General features: G+C 51.0%; 1 protein-coding gene across 1 annotated transcript in view; it reads right to left on the bottom strand.

The window, feature by feature from the left end:
• Window positions 1-15,270, bottom strand: part of USH1C (USH1 protein network component harmonin) — a 170,729-nt gene that overhangs the window by 50,374 nt on the left and 105,085 nt on the right. Inside the window, 5 exon segments of the mRNA XM_075326472.1 lie at window positions 468-587; window positions 1,129-1,185; window positions 1,694-2,239; window positions 11,760-11,876; window positions 12,598-12,750. Of these exon segments, the coding sequence (XP_075182587.1) occupies window positions 468-587; window positions 1,129-1,185; window positions 1,694-2,239; window positions 11,760-11,876; window positions 12,598-12,750 (993 nt within the window).

The raw sequence follows: 15,270 nt of genomic DNA, 5'->3' as shown, positions 1-15,270 counted from the left end.
AACGTTCACAAGAAATTGTCCAATGTTTCGGCTCCGGCGAGAGCATTCATCAGGGATACAGATACTGAACATTCAATGTGGATAGGTAAGTAGGGAGATACGGTAAGAATCAGATATGGGAGTCTCACGGGACAAATATATACACTGAAGGACCGAGGCTGGCAGGACGGACAGGGAGCGTACGGAATTAGGGGGCCAACGCCTGCTCTTAATGAGACTCTGGTGCTGATGTGAAAAACAGATGATCGCCTGTCCTAGGTCAGAAATGGGGTAATAATCTGGAATAAACCTCTGTGGTATGGGGATATGGCATGTATAGGCTTACACATGGAAGTAAGGGAAACCTGAAGGCAGGGGGATGGGAATGTGAGCTGTGGAGGATAAAATTATGTATAACCAGAGGGAAGAGGCCCCATCCCATAATCCAGCTAAAAAAGAACACATCCCCACGGACCCCAGGAACTCACCAGATGATCCGGTTTCACTGCCGGTCTGAGAATGAAGTTGGCATCTGGAGGCAACATGACTGGTTTAGAGGGGATGGGCGCAACTGGACGGCGCTGGGAAGGAGGACTAGGGGCAAAATGCTACAGCCAATGCAGCAAAGGAAAAAGAAGCAACATCTGAACTGGAGCCAAACACACCGCAAACTCTGCCCCCAGCGAACATGGCCGCCATCCCCCACATACCCCAAACACACCGCAAACCTCTGCCCCCAGAACATGGCCGCCAGCCCCCGACATTCCCCAAACACACCACAAACCTTCCTCCCCCCAAACATGGCTGCCAGCCCCCCACAAACCCCAAACACACTGCAAACCTCTGCCCCCCGAACATGGCCGCCAGCCCCCCACACACCGCAAACCTCTGCCCCCCGAACATGGCCGCCAGCCCCCCACACACCGCAAACCTCTGCACCCCGAACATGGCCGCCAGCCCCCCACACACCGCAAACCTCTGCACCCCGAACATGGCCACCAGCCCCACACACACCGCAAACCTCTGCACCCCCGAACGTGGCCACCAGCCCCCACACACCGCAAACTTCTGCAACCCCGAACATGGCCACCAGCCCCCCACACACCTCAAACCTCTGCACCCCGAACATGGCTGCCAGCCCCCACTTACCAGAGGGCTGCTGGAGGAGGACGAGATCTTACTGACGTTTGATAAGTTCCTCACGATCTGCAGCATCACATATAACCAGAGAAACTAAAATCAGATCAACATGGCCGCCATCACCTCTCTAATATATAGACTGTGACATATACATCACCCCCGCGCCGTCCGCCATTCATACGTCACCCCACACCGTCCGCCATTCATACGTCACCCCGCGCCGTCCGCCATTCATACGTCACCCCGCGCCGTCCGCCATTCATACGTCACCCCGCACAGTCCGCCATTCATACATCACCCCGCACTGTCCGCCATTCATACGTCACCACGTGCCGTCCGCCATTCATACAACACCCTGTGTCGTCCGCCATTCATACATCACTCCACATCACGCACTATTCATATGATCACACCAATTGCTCGCCAGTGTAATTGCACTACACTTTTCTTCCCCGGAACCGCATGCATCACTGCTCTCGTTCACCATTTGTGACTAGTTATTCTCTTGGTTCATCTGTTTTGTTCTTCTCATGCTGCCTGATCCCAGTCCACCGAACTTCCATGAAGAACTGACCTTTGGGCTGGGGGGGTAGGCCGGTTCGGGGTTGGAAGACCTTAGAGCTCTTCTTCCTCTGTACTGCTTTAGTTCTTCAGAGAAGGGCGGTGGTGGCCGTGGGGATGGTGGTGGCCTCGGGGAAGGTGGCGGCCGTGGTGTTGGTCGTTGTCCTGAAGGAGGAGGTACAGGAGAGGGAAGGTGCATCCATGTTGGCTGAATTGGTGGTGTTCTGGAGAGGAGTGCTGGCACTGGTGGGGCGCTCCTCCTCATCATTGTGATGTTGGGGGATGCAACTTGGTGCGGTGCAGCCGTAGACACCTGGTGCAGTGATGGTGGTGGAGGAGCTGGACGTTTCACAGGGCGACTGTTGTCCTCTAAAGGGTCATCATCCAGATCTGTAGTGTGAAGCTGGAGGCCTCCAACAAATCTATGCACTGAGCCGGCAGCGGGGACAGCTGGAGGGGGAGAAGCAGCAACTGGTGGGCGTCCCTGGGCCCCTGCAGCAACCGGTGGGCGTCCCTGGGCCCCTGCAGCAACCGGTGGGCGTCCCTGGGCCCCTGCTGCCTGGTCAAAACAGACAACAATGTATAAGTGGAGAAGCACAAAATACACAAATCATTGCATCTATACACAATATACACATATACAACCTATATTCCATCGTGTCTGCTCTTTTCACAAGTTTGTCTGACAACCACTCCTCTTTCCCATGATCTGACTTCCCTTGTGTTTGCGGCGTTTGTCTATCTGGTATGTCTAACTGACCACTCCATGATCCCCCCTTCTCTTTATGACCCCCTGTGATCTCTGCCTATGCTTCTTACATCTGGGCTCAGCTTTGATGTAACTAATCAGGAAGAGTACCAGCCCCCTTTCTGTGACCACCTGAGTGCTTTTCTAACACTATATATTTGCCCCATATTGTCGGCTGACACCGGTCAATGTGTGCACCTAAGTGTGGATCTATAAGTGTACTATAATGAATTAGGCCAGAATTGGGCTGGAAGGGACCGGAAGGTGACTTGATGCATAGTCACTGTAAACAATGTTTCTTTCTTTTCACTTTCTACTTACCCCTCTGATCCCTAAACCCAGTAATGAACTGGTCATCTCTCCCTCCTGGCCCTCCTCACCACATCCCCACAGTCACTTATAACCCCCATACATGATCTAACCCAATACCATTCCCCCAGCCCCCGCTCCTCCAGTTCCTCTAACAGAAGCCCTTTGGAACACTCGCTCTGTTTGCAATAAAATAAAAACTCTCCTACCTTCATGATCTTTTCATTACAGAAACCTGGCTCACCCCCTCTGACGCAGCCTCTCCCGGCTCACCCCCTCTGGCACAGCCTCTCCCGGCTCACCCCCTCTGACGCTGCCTCTCCCGGCTCACCCCCTCTGGCACAGCCTCTCCCGGCTCACCCCCTCTGGCACAGCCTCTCCCGGCTCACCCCCTCTGGCACAGCCTCTCCCGGCTCACCCCCTCTGACGCTGCCTCTCCCGGCTCGCCCCATCTGGCACAGCCTCTCCTGGCTCACCCTCTCTGGCACAGCCTCTCCCGGCTCACCCCCTCTAACGCAGCCTCTCCCGGCTCGCCCCCTCTGACGCTGCCTCTCCAGGCTCGCCCCCTCTGACGCTGCCTCTCCCGGCTCGCCCCCTCTGACGCTGCCTCTCCCGGCTCGCCCCCTCTGACGCTGCCTCTCCCGGCTCGCCCCCTCTGACGCAGCCTCTCCCGGCTCGCCCCCCTCTGACGCAGCCTCTCCCGGCTCGCCCCCTCTGACGCAGCCTCTCCCGGCTCGCCCCCTCTGACGCAGCCTCTTCTGTTGCACTTTCTTATGGTGGTTCCTATTTCTCTCACACAACCCGCCTCAGTAACAAGCATGGTGGAGGAGTTGGTTTTCTCCTGTTCGATAACTGCTCATTCACCCCACTCCCACCCTCCGTTACTGTCCCCTCTTTTGAGGTGCATATATTCCAACCTCGAACAGGCTGTCATTTACTGCCCCCCAGGGCTGGCCACCACCTTTCTCGACCACCTCACCACCTGGCTGCTACATTTCCTTTCCACAGACATCCTCACCATCACTTTAACATCCCTATTGACACTTCCCACTCATCTATCTCTAAATTTTTAACACTCACTTCCTCTTTTGGCCTCACCTAATGCTCCTCTGCAGCTACTCACAAAAATGACCAAAGGCTGAACCTCATCTTCACTCGCCTCTGTTCCAACTTTTCAAACTCCCTACTCCTGCTGTCCGACCAGAACCTACTAACGTTCTCTTCCCTCTCTTCTCCAAGTACACAACCCCCCCTCCACAAACTTTCACACCCTCGCAGAAATCTCAAGCACCTTGATTTGTATTCACTGTTTTAGTCCCCTCTCCCTCTCGCAGACATTGCTTCTTTACACGATGCAGATGCTGCCACTTCATATAAGAACACAATCTCTGAAGCTCTGGAATCGGCCGCCCCCGTCACACTTACCAAAACCTGTATAATCAACAGACAACCCTGGCATATGAGCCAGACTAAAGGTCCCGTCACACATGAGATCGCTAGCGAGATCGCAGCTGTGGCACGGTTTCCTTGACGCAGTAGCGATCCCGTTAGCGATCTTGTTATGTGTGACATCTACCAGAGATCAGGCCCCTGCTATGAGATCGCTAGTCGTTGCAGAATGGTCCAGGCCATTTTCTTCAAAGGCGATGTCCTGCTGGGCAGGAGGCATCGCTGTGTTTGACACTGTGTGACAGGGTCACAGTGACTGCCGAGATCGTTATACAGGTGGCTACTGCTGGGCAGGACACATCGCTGTGTTTGACATGGTGTGACAGGGTCACAGTGACTGCTGAGATCATTATACAGGTCGCTACTGCGACCTGTATTGTTCCTGCATCGTTGGTAAGGTCTGACTGTGTGACATCTCACCAGCGACCTCCCAGCGACTTACCAGCGATCCCTATCAGGTCGCATCGTTTTCGGGATCGCTGATAAGTCATTGTGTGTGACTGGGCCTTAACACTAGAAGTTCCAGAAATTTCGAGCTCCCCCCTGAAGTCCCTAAAGAGGGTCAAATGACTGATGATAAACTGAATAGAACTAACTAGAAACTAAATGGCTAAACTCAATGGAAAACAACAACCTCCTGTGGTGCGACAGTAATGGCCTTAATTACAGAACAAAAGACGGTGATTATAGGATGTTAGCTAAAATCCTTCAGGTCATTCAACCTGTCTCTGGGTTCCAAAAGGTAGAAATATTAAATGACCCCTCTCTGGGACTTCTAGTGTTAAAAAACTGTGACGGGCTTCCAGGATTGCTGAGCGCAGATGGAAAAGGTCTCATTCCATCGAGAACTTCATCACATACAAACAGTCCCTCACCACTTTCAAGTCTGCACTGACTGCTGCAAAACAAACCTACTTCTCATCCCTCATATCCTCCCTATCTCACAACCCTAAACAGCTATTCAATACTTTCAACACTCTCCTCGGTCCCCCGGCACCACCTCCCTCTTCTCTTATCTCAGCTGAAGACTTTGCCTATTTCTTCAAGTAGAAGATTGACAACAGAGCAAGCTTTGGCCCACAATCACCACAGCCCCTCCTCACAACCACTCAGCACTCTTCCTCCCAATCCAGCTTCTCCACCATGACAGAAGATAAGCTTTCCCCTCTACTCTCAAGATCACATCTCACCACCTGTGTACTTGACCTGCTCCGGTCGCACCTCATCCCCATCACCGCAGTCCTCATCCCGACCCTAACCCATCTCTTCAACCTATTACTAACAACTGGTGTATTCCGTTTATGCTTTAAACATGCCTCCATCAAACCCATCCTCAAAGTCCTCCCTTGACCCATCCTCTGTGTCTAGCTACCGCCCCATATCCTTTCTTCCCTATGCATCAAAACTACTGGAACAGCATGTTCATCTTGAACTGTCCTCCCACCTCTCCTCCTGTTCCCTCTTTGATCGGTTACAATCTGGCTTCCGACCGTATCACTCCACTGAAACTGCTCTACCTAAAGTCACCAATGACTTTCAGCGTCTCATTCTCACACCACCTCCTCATCTCACCCCCTATCTGTTGGTGTCCCCCAAGGTTTAGTTCTTGGACCCCTCCTGTTCTCCATCTACACCTTTGGCTTGGGACAGCTCAGAATCCCACAGCTTTCAGTATCACCTCTATGCCGATAATACGAAGATCTACCTCTCTGGACCTGACATCACCTCCTTACTAACCAGAATCCCACAATGTGTCTGCTATTTCATCCTTCTTCTTTGCATGATTGCTAAAGCTTAACATGGACAAAATTGAATTCTTTACACTGGTCAACACAATTTTTCTGGCAAAAGGTTTAAAACATATTTTAAGTCAATTTTGCCTGCTAATTACGAATATGAACTCCGTTTTTGGCTATCACATCAGGATTTCGAGATATTTTAAATTTTTGATGAAAATTAGTCATATCGAATGTTTTATGATAAAAACACATGATTTTAGGTACATTTTGTATATTTTTAATCAAGGAATAAGAAAGATTACAAAGTCTATGTACAGCAAATCAAATATACTTACAGAATTAAACTACAAAATATAAAAACACGTATATATGGCGCACAGATGAATGGCAAATGGCAGTTATTTGCACTTTTTCTTGGCTGATCTGTGATGTGTAGCTTCTGGGTTGTGTCTCATCAAGCTCCAGCAATAGTCAGCCATCATATGTGAGTCCCACCGGCCTTGATACCATTCTTCCATTGTTTTAATGTCCTGATGAAAACGCTCCCCTTGTTCCTCGCTCACATCCCCAAAGTTCTCTGGAAAAAAGTCCAAATGGCTGTGTAAATAGTGACTCTTGATACTCATTCTACACCCAAGATTTCGCAGACTCAATAGTGGCTCTTCCACAATCTCTTCATAGTTGTCTGCCTTCTTATTCCCTAGAAAACTCTGCACCACATTACACAATGCATTCCAAGCCCTTTCTTCTCTCATTCATTGATGTGATAAAATGTGGGTCTCTCATAAGTGCTCTTATTTGAGGTCCATCAAATATTCCAGCCTTTTTCTTCTCTTCACTAAGACCAGGAAAAGTTGAACATATATAGTTAAAGCATTCTCCACTGTGATTGAGAGCTTTGACGAACGGCTTCATCAATCCAAGTTTTATGTGCAAGGGAGAAAAGACAATGTTCTTCCTATCCACTAGAGGATCATGGATGACCTTCTTATCACCAGATGCCAAACTCTGTTGCTGAGGCCATTCAGTTTTCACCCAATGCTCTGCTGTAGCTCTGCTGTCCCAGTAGCACAGAAAACAAGGGTGTTGTGTGTACCCTCCTTGCAGACCCAAAAGAAAGTTAACCATTTTCAAATCAACACAAATTAACCACCCATGGACATTACATTGTAACCTCTCTAGAACAATCTTAATGTTTTTATATTCTTCTTTAGGTTTTGCAGAATGACCTATTGGCACAGAGCCATACTTATTTCCATTGTGTAACAGAACACATTTTAAACTTCTTTTGGAACTATCAATAAAAAGCCTCCAATCCCTTGAATCATATGCTGGAAGTCCCATAAAGAGAAGTAGCCCTTCAACATCAGTACAATAGACAAGCTGGCCATCTGAATGGAAGTACTTACGCAGTTCTGCTTCCCTGTTACGATAAAATGAGACACTTGTTCCGGGTTTCAACATTCGATTCTCTTGTAGTCTTGAAGCCAATAGTTCAGCAGACTCTTTTGGTAGATAAAGATCTCTAACCAGATCATTCAAAGCAGGTTGAGTAAACAGAATTGGTTTGTCACAATCTTCATCACTTGGCTGAAAAATATCTGGACTGTCTTCTTCATCAGTTTAACAATGTGAGGAGAGATCTGTGTCAACGTTTTCTGGAGCGCAGTATATTTTGGAACAGGTATGTCTTCACTATGGGCAACTGGTCGAATAGCTGAAGGGATACTCGGGTATTGCTTGTTTTTCTTATTGAAACCTTTTACATCGACAAGGCAGAAATAGCAGTCTTCTAAATGATTGCTTGGTTCTCTCCAAACTATAGGAACTTCAAACTGAAGTTTAGCATTCTTTCCTTGAGACCACGATCTCAAGCTCTCAATACAGGTTTTGCACTTTGTGAGGAGCCCAATGCTTGTCTTGGTCTCCAAGTTTTACTTTGAAGTATACAAAATACACCCTCTTAAAGTCAGTAATGCTGCGCCTCTGAGTCTTCACAGTAAAGCTTCCACAGATGTAACAAAAATATTTGGATTATTTGAGCACTGCCTTCTGCGAGATGTAGAGGCCATTGTTAGATCAGCAAAACATCCTGCAGAGAAATACAAGATAAAAGTTGTTAGCTACCTGAGTTGTTCATTGAATTTTTGTCCCCCCCACACCTTAGGTATTGATTCACAAACAAAAAACAGAAAAACAGCAGGATAAAAACAATATCAAAATTCATTGAAAATGTCAATAAATAAAACAGTACCTGCACACGACTGTAGTGTACGTTGAAAACTGTTTAATTTCTTATCATAACAAATGGGAATTCTGCATGTTCAAAGAAAAAGATATTCTCACATTTATTGGGAAACTAAATTTACCTTAGTGAACCGTACAAATCGACACTTTTGATACACTACTTATATTTTTCATGGAATTCATGAAAAATGGTATATATACCTATAGGGCAAAAACGTGATGTGATAGAGAAATTACAAGATCAGATTTGAATTCAGCACCCTCAGATTAGTCTGTTCTTAAAGTCCATGCCAGAATTTTTTTTTGCAGACCAGTGTTATGCTTTCTCCTCTTTACTCAACCCATCCAACAAGCCAGTACATCGAAGTCGATGGCTACTAACTCTCCCCAGTCTCACAAGCTCGTTGCCTCGGAGTAACCCTTGACTCTGCTTTATCCTTTAAGCCACACATTTAAGCCCTCTTCACCTCATGCCGACTACAACTCAAAAATAACTCCCGGATCCGTGCTTTCCTTAACCAAGAATTGGCAAAAACATTGGTGCATGCCCTCATAATTTCCCGCCTTGACTTCTGTAACCTCCTGCTCTCTGGCCTCCCTTCCAACACTCTTGTACCCCTCCAATCTATCCTAAATTCTATGGCCTGATTAATCTACCTCTTGCCTCGCTATTCCCAGGCCTTGCCACTCTGCCATTCCCTTCACTGGCTTCCCATTGCCCAAAGACTCCAGTTCAAAACGCTAACGATGACATACAAAGCCATCCACAACCTGTCTCCTCCTTACATATGTGACGTAGTCTCCCGGGACCTACCTGCATGCAACCTCAGATCCTCACAAGATCTCCTTCTCTACTCCGCTCTTATTTCCTCTTCCCACAATCGCGTACAAGATTTCTCTCCCATACTCTGCTCTACCCCAGCACATCAGACTCTCACCTACTGTGGAAAGCTTCAAAAGGAACCTGAAGACCCACCTCTTCCGAGAAGCCTACAACCAGCAACAACCCTCAGACCAGTACACCACTGTATCCTCGCCCATCCCCTGTAGGCTGTGAGCCCTCACGGGCAGGGTCCTCTCTCCTCCTGTATCCTCACCAATCCCTTGTAGATTGTGAGCCCTCGCGTGCAGGGTCCTCTTTTCCCCTGTAGACTGTGAGCCCTCGCAGGCAGGGTCCTCTATCCTCCTGAAGACTGTGAGCCCTCGCAGGCAGGGTCCTCTATCCTCCTGTAGACTGTGAGCCATCACGGGCAGGGTTCTCTCTCCTCCTGCAGACTGTGAACCCTCGGGGGCAGGGTCCTCTCCTCCTGTAGACTGTGAGCCCTCGTGGGCAGGGTCCTCTCTCCTCCTGTACCAGTCTGTTTTTGTAATGTTCCCGATTATTGTACTTGTGTTTATGTATACCCTTTTCACTTGTAAAGCACCACGGTATAAATGGCATTATAATAATAATACTACATGGACTCCCATTGTGGCCAGGGGAATCCATTTACATGTCTGTAGTCATGCGCTCTGTATAACCGGATCAGCTGGAGATGAGATTGGTATTGACTCCTCAGGGGACTAATTTGTTGTCCAGCGATATTGTTTATACTAAATATTTTATTCGCTAGGGTCTGGCGTCACTAACCAGCTGAATTCTGTGTGCTTTGTAGGTCCCCACTGCCCCCAGTACAGATCCCTGCAGTTCCCACTGCCAACAGTACAGATCCCTGCGGCCCCCACTGCCAACAGTACAGATCCCTGCGGCCCCCCACTGCCCCCAGTACAGATCCCTGCGGCCCCCACTGCTCTCATTACAGATCCCTGCAGTCCCCACTGCCCCCAGTACAGATCCCTGCGGCTCCCACTGCTCTCATTACAGATCCCTGCGGTCCCCACTGCCCCCAGTACAGATCCCTGCGGCCCCCACTGCCCCCAGTACAGATCCCTGCAGTTCCCACTGCTCCCAGTACAGATCCCTGCGGTCCCCACTGCCAACAGTACAGATCCCTGCGGCCCCCACTGCCCCCAGTACAGATCCCTGCGGTCCCCACTGCCCCCAGTACAGATCCCTGCGGCCCCCACTGCCAACAGTACAGATCCCTGCGGCCCCCCACTGCCCCCAGTACAGATCCCTGCGGCCCCCACTGCTCTCATTACAGATCCCTGCGGTCCCCACTGCCCCCAGTACAGATCCCTGCGGCCCCCACTGCCCCGAGTACAGATCCCTGCAGTTCCCACTGCTCCCAGTACAGATCCCTGCGGTCCCCACTGCCAACAGTACAGATCCCTGCGGCCCCCACTGCCCCAGTACAGATCCCTGCGGCCCCCCCCACTGCCCCCAGTACAGATCCCTGCGGCCCCCACTGCCCCGAGTACAGATCCCTGCAGTTCCCACTGCTCCCAGTACAGATCCCTGCGGTCCCCACTGCCAACAGTACAGATCCCTGCGGCCCCCACTGACCCCAGTACAGATCCCTGTGGCCCCCCCACTGCTCCCAGTACAGATCCCTGTGGCCCCCCCACTGCTCCCAGTACAGATCCCTGCGGCCCCCCCACTGCCCCCAGTACAGATCCCTGCGGCCCCTCCACTGCCCCCAGTACAGATCCCTGCGGTCCCCACTGCCCAAAGTACAGATCCCTGCCAAGGGTTCTGAATAGGGTGCAGGTCAGGGAAGCCGGGGGCCACACCATGAGGTTCTCTCCTTTTATGCCCGCAGCAGCCAGTGACCCCGAGATCTTCATGCAGTCAATGTGCGTCTCACGCTGCAGAGGATTGTGCTATGAATGGCGCAGTTTTTCTTTTGTTAATCAGAACTCTGTGTATTTTGCTGGATTTATTTTAAACACCTTCAGGGACCTTAAAGGGTCAAACAGATCCCGAGCCAAAACCGGACTGCCGCCTCCTTGCCAACATTGCAGCTTTGTTAACACATGGTGGCCGTCCACTATATAATCACTGAAAAAATATTCTCTAAACAAAACCTTTTATTAATTCATTTAAGACTTCAAAAAGCCATTCAATCCCACAAATATAAGAACGATGTGTAGGAGCGCGCGGCATTGCCCGGATCTCATCATATAGGCCCCACCTGGCAGCGGAGACTTTGTGCACCCTAAGGCTCCGGTGGTGCCCCCATCCCATGGTGGCTGACCCGGTGTATCCTCCATTCCCTATCAGGCTGACAAAGGTGCAATGCTGGCCCCTGCTATCCCCTGGTGAAGGTCTATCCCCCTGGGGCGATAAGTACAACAAAACATGGAACTGCAATAATCTGCTTCATTTTCTGGAACAATTTCAAGGGCGCCAACACTTTCAGCCATGACTACCCAGACACCACTGCGGTGTATCTCACACTCTGCAGTCACTGCCCCCTGTGGGCGCCAACACTTTCAGCCATGACTACCCAGACACCATTGCGGTGTATCTCACATTCTGCAGTCACTGCCCCCTGTGGGGCGCCAACACTTTCAGCCATGACTACCCAGACACCATTGTGGTGTATCTCACACTCTGCAGTCACTGCCCCTCGTGGGTCTCTGGCCCCACAGTGACCTCCCCCCACAGAGCCCCCACCCCCCACAGTGACCCCACCCGTCAGTACCTCGTGGGCATCGCCCTCAGCGGAGGAGATCTGCTCCAGTCGGGTCTGGCAGAGCCTCTCCACCCAGTGCTGGACCTTCTCAGACTCCTCTAGATCTTCTCGCTCGGTTTCGGACACCTTAGAAATAGAAATAAGTGGAGATGAATCCCAGCCCCCTGTGTAACGTTTTGCCGCCCGCTCACATATCAGGGGGTACACTATCAGCACAATGAAGCCCCTGACCCTTGCTGCGCCCAGATAACCCTGGTGATTGGGGCATGGAGGATGAATGGGACGTCACCTCCCATCCCAGGATAAAGCTATGCGCCCATCATCAGCCTCCAACATAAGCAAACAACGAGGGGCAATACAAGCCCCTCCTGAGAGAACGCGTCTTTTCTGTCCAATAGAGGGTCACACTCATGGCATATCCCGAGAAGGACATTATGGATTCTCCACAGGACCCCTACCAATAAAGAAAATGGGGGTCATGAGACCCCCATTCTATATCACTGACCAAGCAGGAGTCCACAGTCATCTATGTGGCCTCAAAGGTCTCCTCACTGTGCAGGAACAGGACTGGGGGGCTTGAGAGCACTATTTTAGCGACTGGTCCCAGCACTTGGGAGCCCAATATACATCACAGCTCCAGTGGATCAATGATCTGTAACCGTCCTTCCCTGATTGACAGCCTTTCCTATATGCATGTAAGGATGGCTGTCAATCAGTGTAGGTCCGCCCACCGGACTCCTAAGCCTGGAGTCCATCCGCTCTCCTACTCAAGCTGTAAGAGATGAAGAACAGTAGAGGGGACGACGTCAACCATAAGGGCAGAACGACACCGAGGCGGCGCCATTACCTCCTGCACCAGGCGGCTGATCTTCAGTTGCTTCTCCTTCTCCAGCATCTCCTCCTTCTCTTTGGCCAATTTCTGCTCAAACTCCACCTCCTTCTTACTCTTCTTCTGCTCATACAGACTCTCCGCCTTCGCTTTCTTCCGCTCTTTCCCTTTCTGAGGGTGGAGGAATCAGGCAAATATGGGAAAAGATCACACGGAAGAGGCACACGGAGGAGACCACATGAGGAGACCACACAGCACACGGAAATCACACGGCACATGGAGGAGATCACATGGCGGAGATCACACGGCACATGGAGGAGATCACACAGGAGATCACACAAGGAGATCGCACAGCACACAGAGGAGATGACACGGCACACAACAGATCACACGGCACATGGTGGATGCACACATAGCAGATTACATGGCACACAAAGGGGATCACTTGGCATATAGCAGATCACAGGGAGGAGGCACACAAAGCAGATCATGCGGCACACAGCGCACCACGCGACACACAAAGCGGACCACGCGGCACATCACAGCTGAGGCATTTGGCGCAGATCACACCGCACACCCGGGCAGCTCACAAGAGTCCGAGGACTTTTTCTGGGAAACCGTGAGCAAACAAGCTCTTTTCCAGGAGAAGAAAACTCTGGTGCCATGTAGGGAGCTGCCTCATAAGACAACGTGTGACCCTCAGCAGGACCATGTAGGGAGCTGCCTCATAAGACAACGTGTGACCCTCAGCAGGACCATGTAGGGAGGTGCCTCAAGACAACGTGTGACCCTCAGCAGGACCATGTAGGGAGCTGCCTCATAAGACAACGTGTGACCCTCAGCAGGACCATGTAGGGAGCTGCCTCATAAGACAACGTGTGACCCTCAGCAGGACCATGTAGGGAGCTGCCTCATATGACAACGTGTGACCCTCAGCAGGACCATGTAGGGAGCTGCCTCATATGACAACGTGTGACCCTCAGCAGGACCATGAAGGGAGATGCATCATAAGACAACGTGTGACCCTCGGCAGGAACATGAAGGGAGCTGCCTCATAAGACAACGTGTGACCCTCAGCAGGACCATGTAGGGAGCTGCCTCATAAGACAACGTGTGACCCTCAGCAGGACCATGCGAGGAGGTGCCTCATAAGACAACGTGTGACCCTCAGCAGGACCATGTAGGGAGGTGCCTCATAAGACAACGTGTGACCCTCAACAGGACCATGTAGGGAGGTGCCTCATAAGACAACGTGTGACCCTCAACAGGACCATGTAGGGAGGTGCCTCATAAGACAACGTGTGACCCTCAGCAGGACCATGTAGGGAGATGCCTCATAAGACAACGTGTGACCTTCAGCAGGACCATGTAGGGAGGTGCCTCATAAGACAACGTGTGACCCTCAACAGGACCATGTAGGGAGGTGCCTCATAAGACAACGTGTGACCCTCAGCAGGACCATGTAGGGAGGTGCCTCATAAGACAACGTGTGACCCTCAGCAGGACCATGTAGGGAGCTGCCTCATAAGACAACGTGTGACCCTCAGCAGGACCATGTAGGGAGATGTCTCATAAGACAACGTGTGACCCTCAGCAGGACCATGTAGGGAGCTGCCTCATAAGACGTGTGACCCTCAGCAGGACCATGAAGGGAGATGCATCATAAGACAATGTGTGACCCTCAGCAGGACCATGCGGGAGCTGCCTCATAAGACAACGTGTGACCCTCAACAGGACCATGCGGGAGCTGCCTCATAAAACAACGTGTGACCCTCAGCAGGACCATGCGGGGAGCTGCCTCATAAGACAACGTGTGACCCTCAGCAGGACCATGAAGGGAGATGCCTCATAAGACAATGTGTGACTCTCAACAGGACCATGTAGGGAGCTGCCTCATAAGACAACGTGTGACCCTCAGCAGGACCATGCGGGAGCTGCCTCATAAGACAACGTGTGACCCTCAGCAGGACCATGAAGGAAGATGCCTCATAAGACAACGTGTGACCCTCAGCAGGACCATGTAGGGAGCTGCCTCATAAGACAACGTGTGACCCTCAGCAGGACCATGTAGGGAGCTGCCTCATAAGACAACGTGTGACCCTCAGCAGGACCATGAAGGGAGATGCCTCATAAAACAACGTGTGACCCTCAGCAGGACAATGCAGGGAGATGCCTCATAAGACAACGTGTGACCCTCAGCAGGACCATGTAGGGAGCTGCCTCATAAGACGTGTGACCCTCAGCAGGACCATGTAGGGAGCTGCCTCATAAGACAACGTGTGACCCTCAGCAGGACCATGAAGGAAGATGCCTCATAAGACAACGTGTGACCCTCAGCAGGACCATACGGGAGCTGCCTCATAAGACAACGTGTGACCCTCAGCAGGACAATGTAGGGAGATGCCTCATAAGACAACGTGTGACCCTCAGCAGAACCATGTAGGGAGATGCCTCATAAGACAACGTGTGACCTTCAGCAGGACCATGTAGGGAGGTGCCTCATAAGACAACGTGTGACCCTCAACAGGACCATGTAGGGAGGTGCCTCATAAGACAACGTGTGACCCTCAGCAGGACCATGTAGGGAGGTGCCTCATAAGACAACGTGTGACCCTCAGCAGGACCATGTAGGGAGCTGCCTCATAAGACAACGTGTGACCCTCAGCAGGACCATGTAGGGAGATGTCTCAT

Source organism: Anomaloglossus baeobatrachus, chromosome 10, assembly GCF_048569485.1.
Source record: "Anomaloglossus baeobatrachus isolate aAnoBae1 chromosome 10, aAnoBae1.hap1, whole genome shotgun sequence".
Taxonomy (NCBI): Eukaryota; Metazoa; Chordata; class Amphibia; order Anura; family Aromobatidae; genus Anomaloglossus; species Anomaloglossus baeobatrachus.
Note: the sequence above shows the minus strand (reverse complement) of the source record. Positions and strands in the feature narration are given on the sequence as shown.